This window comes from Poeciliopsis prolifica, unplaced genomic scaffold (assembly GCF_027474105.1).
Source record: "Poeciliopsis prolifica strain line A6 unplaced genomic scaffold, Auburn_PproV2 SCAFFOLD055, whole genome shotgun sequence".
Taxonomy (NCBI): Eukaryota; Metazoa; Chordata; class Actinopteri; order Cyprinodontiformes; family Poeciliidae; genus Poeciliopsis; species Poeciliopsis prolifica.
The window spans coordinates 2,127,889-2,132,354 of NW_026562430.1; the positions used below are offsets into that span (position 1 = coordinate 2,127,889).

The following is a 4,466-nucleotide window of genomic DNA, read 5'->3' on the forward strand; positions in this document are numbered from 1 at the left end:
TAAATAAATGTACTAAAAAAAATGTAACATTTAAAATGTAACATTATTAAATGTTAAAATGTACATATTTTTGATTTATATTAATATTTATGCAGTGTTGTGTACTATAAAATAATTGTATAGGAATTTAATGAACTATTTATTTAGGGAATCCTGGCACTTTTGGACCTCCATACTGCAAACTTATGGGGGATTTTAATCAGAACCCACCTAGCAGAGCCGGTCCAAGGTCACATGACTGTCACATTTTTCAATGATTTAAGATGATTTTTTCATAAATTACAATTTGAAAGAATTTTAAATCAGTTTAACTTCAGGAACTGTATTTAGTATACATTTTAAATTACTCTTTTATATATATATATATATATATATATATATATATATATATATATATATATATATATATATATATATATATGAATCAAGCAGTCTTTGGTTCCCCCTGCTGGTCCGGAGGCCCTTAGCAGCTGCTCAGATTGCTTATGCTTAGGACTGGCTTTGCCACTTGGCATACAGTGTGAATAATCTCACATATTAACTGATGATCAACTGATAACAGAAATGGCAGTAATAAAACTCAACATGCACCGACAGCTTCACTTTGATCAATCCTTCCCCCAGGTGTTGTTCTTTTCGTCCCTTTCAGCTCAGAACAAGTTTTAAAACAACAAATACAAATCCTAACTGCAGGTTCACAAAAAATAGAGAAATGGCACTTTGTAATAGTCATATATAATTCTTAATATCTATATATATAGCCATTGTGTTGGTATATAACATGAGAGAGGGGGGGTCGAGTTTGCCTCCTGGTTGGTGGTTATGGTTCCTCGCCTGCCGTGTGTCTTGTTGAAACCATGCGGAAATATCATCATGCATTTTATGATACATCAGTCTGGGTATTTACATGTACATTCATGCGTTCGTGCACCATTCCCCAGGTCGTTCCTTTCTCTTTTCGCATACATACACACACCCTCTCCCTGGCTCCCTTTCCCCCCTCTCTCCCTCTCTTTTTTTCTCCTGTCTCCAGATCCGTAGTCCGATTGCGGCAGAGAGGAGGAGGGAGGAAGGACTGGAGGGTGTACGCCAGAGGGGCTTGGCATATACATATATTACAGAGTGGGGGCTTGTGCAGCTTTCAGGCTGACTTATATGTTCATAAACAAGTGTCTGTCCCCAATCCTAAACATTTTTTTGTAGTTTTTGTCTACTGTTTGTAATCCAGACTCTGTTTTTTATGCATCGTCCACAGCTGAGAGGTGCGTGCTGCAGTCGAAACCCCGGTGGGCGCCTCCATCCGCGTGATACGGCCCACTGTGCCAGTAGGACGAGTCGCACACCGTCTGTAAGGAGTTGATCTCCGACGCGGATGAGTTGCCGTCCCGCCGCTTTGACCGCTTCCGGTTCCGTAGGATGAACACGAGCATCCCCACCACTGTGAAGGCGGATGTGACGAACACCAGCAGCAGCCCGGGCACAAGCACCGAAATGGACACCCGGTTGGGCTCCAAGTATGAGTTTGAGCGCGTGCCACCAGAGTCCTGGGCGTAGCTTCCATTCTTGGACACTGGAGCAGGTGCATCTCCGTCACCCACCTTGGGGCACATGAGGTCATTTCGCACATAGCGGAAGTCGTGTTTCCAGAACTCCTCTGGCGACTCGCACTTGAGATCGCTCACAATCACGTCGGCCCCAAGCTTCTCGGTCCACTGCTTGAAGGGCACAATGTTGCACGAGCAATCCCACGGGTTCCCATGCAGGTCGATCTGGATGATGGAGTTGAGCTGGTCCAACACGCCAGTCACAGGGAGATAGGGGAAATAATTATTATGGAGGCTGATTTTGGACAAAGAAATCCCAAGGAAAGCATCCACAGGGAGAGCCTTCAGCAGGTTGTTGTTGAGAAACAGAACCCTCAGGTTTGGCATGGGACTGAACGCGCCCGCCACTATCAGCTGGATGTCGTTGTATTCCAAACTGAGATATTCCAGATTCACGAGGCCCACAAACATCTCTGCCATCAGTGTATCCAGATAGTTCTTATCCATGTACAGCCACCGGAGCTCGCTCTGGTTCTGGAACGTGCCATTGTCAATAACCTTGATGTTGTTCCCACCAAGATCCAGCAGGTTGAGGCTGGAATAGCCGAGCAGCTGGTTCCTCTTCACAGCGTGGATGTTGTTGTCTCTCATGTTCAGCTCGAGGGCGGCCAGAGGTTTCGGCTTGAGGCCGGCCAGGCTCTCGATCTTTTTGCCCTCGCAGTTGACTGCCAACCCCTGCCTGGTGCCCACCCGCTTGCAGCTGCATGGCTGTGGGCACGTCACGTTGTGCAGCTGCTCTCCGCCGCCGTCCCCATACACATCTGCCCCAGCCATCACTGGAGTGGGCTTTGTTTTTAGCTGCCAGTTCTCACGGGACTTGGAGTGGCTCTTGGAGCCATTTGCTCCAGGCGTTGGGGGCCCTCCACCACCATTCCTGCTGGGCTTGTAAGGCGTGGGGCGAGAGGTTTCCTCCTGAGTGGGAGGGGCTGCCAGGCTGCTATCTCCACCCCCACTCTGTGATGGACACAGCTCTGCCTCCGAGGTCTCATTCAGGTCATTCCCCTGCAGCCTGGTGGGGGCTTCACAGACCACCCTCCCAATGAGGGCGTTGCGTGGTATGTTCTCCAGCCACTCCTTCAGGGACAGTAGCTCACAGTTACAGTCCCACGGATTGTCCTCTAGCAGCACTTCTGCAATACCGGGTATTTGCTCGAGAATCCCCTCATAAGGCAACGTCTTGATCCGATTCCCCCTCAGATCAAGATGCGTGATGGGCACGTGCTGGAACACGTTTATAGGTAGAGCACTGATGAGGTTGTCATTCAGTATCAACACCTCCAGTTTGTTTAGGTCCCTGAAAACAGCTGGGTCAATGTCCCTCAGCAAATTAAAGTCCGCCTGGAGGTATTCCAAGTCATCCAAGCCCAGGAAGGTGCTTTTCTTGAACGACCGCATCTTGTTGTTGCTGATGTGGAGCCTCTTGACCAACTGCAGCCCCAAGAAGGCGCCGGGCACGATGTCGTGCAGTCCGTTGTTCTCCAGGTGAAGGCTCACGGCATTGTAGAAGTTGGCAAACTCATTGGGGAAGAGCCTGGACAGAGAGTTGCCGTGCAGCAGCAGGTGGTAGAAGTGAGAGCTGGGGCCGGTCAGGTGCCGCAGCGTGTTGAAGTGCCGTTTCTCGCAGTCGACGTGCAGGTCGCCCTCCACCTCGCTGCAGGAGCAGATCTTCTCCTTGCAAACCTCCCTGGTGACATTTCCGCTGGCAACGCAGAGACCCGCATTCAGCAGGATGATCCAGAGCAGCATTTTTTCCCCCTCCGTTTTTTTTTTCTCTCAGCGCGAACGATTCATTCCCGCCTTTCAAGACATGTAGGAGCTGTGAGTCTAGTCTGCATCAGCGAGAGGTGGCGGTGAGGGAGGAGGAGGGGGGGTATGGAGACGGAGACATTTAGGAAGGAGATGAGGAGCACATCCAGGCTGCGTCCAGACGTCCAGTTTGACTCTGGAATAATGATCATTCAAAAAATAAAGAAATAAATAAAAAAATCGTCTCCCTTCACGTCGAGTGAATCCTCCGATCGAAACAAGCAGCAGGCAAAAGCAGCAATCTCCAGCACATCATACACGTAATCTATTTATTTATTTATCTTGCCTCCTTTCACACTGACCTTGGCGCGCTGATGGAAAGCTGAAGAAATCTCCCGGAGTCGTGTGGCGCGCTGCGGCGTCGGGATCTGTCCTTTCCCCCCCCTTTTTCCACTCTTCTCTCTCTCCTCCCCCCCTCTGGTGCTGAATTTACAGCCTGCGCAGCTGATCCGAAACACCCGCATCCCCCTCTTTCACATGCCTTACACTTCGTCAACCGCTTTTTGCCCCCCCTATGTCTTATGGTTTTGTTTTTCCCTTCCCACCCCCCCCCTTTTTTTGTCACAATAAGGCGAGCGCGAAGGCTGCGCTCATCCCCACAGCGCGCCGCTCCGAGAAAGATCTGACACCCTCTACTGATCTGTGGTGGCAAAAATCCTGACGGAGGGAAGGAAAGGGGGGAAGCAATCCACTGGAAGAGAAAAAAAAGAGGGGTGCGGGGGTGGGGAAAAGTCTTTTACAGCTTCTGATGTTTAAATCTTCTCTTCTGAAGCTCCAGAACTGTCTTAGTCCGCATCGTCCAAAGCGCTGCAGAGTTTTCCGTTTTAGAAACCCCCCCAAAAATGTAAATAAACGTTCCAAACTGTTTCCAGTCTCCCTCTTCACCTCCTCGTCGCAATTTTTTATTTACTTCCACGGCTCTAACTCCACTCCGATTGGGAAAACACTGTTGAATGCGGTAAAGCAAACCGTCCGCTATAGGCATGCCTCAGACCAGCTGAGAGAGAGAGAGAAAATGAGAGAGAAAGAAAACAAAAGATGCGTCAGTGTGGCTCC

General features: G+C 49.2%; 1 protein-coding gene across 1 annotated transcript; it reads right to left on the reverse strand.

The window, feature by feature from the left end:
• Positions 1-431: 431 nt before the first annotated feature.
• Positions 432-3,719, reverse strand: LOC129379005 (SLIT and NTRK-like protein 1). The gene has a single exon (XM_055059525.1). It carries the CDS (start codon positions 3,348-3,350, stop codon positions 1,239-1,241), a length of 2,112 nt encoding a protein of 703 aa, XP_054915500.1. The 5' UTR covers positions 3,351-3,719; the 3' UTR covers positions 432-1,238.
• Between the last annotated feature and the right edge of the window lie 747 nt (positions 3,720-4,466).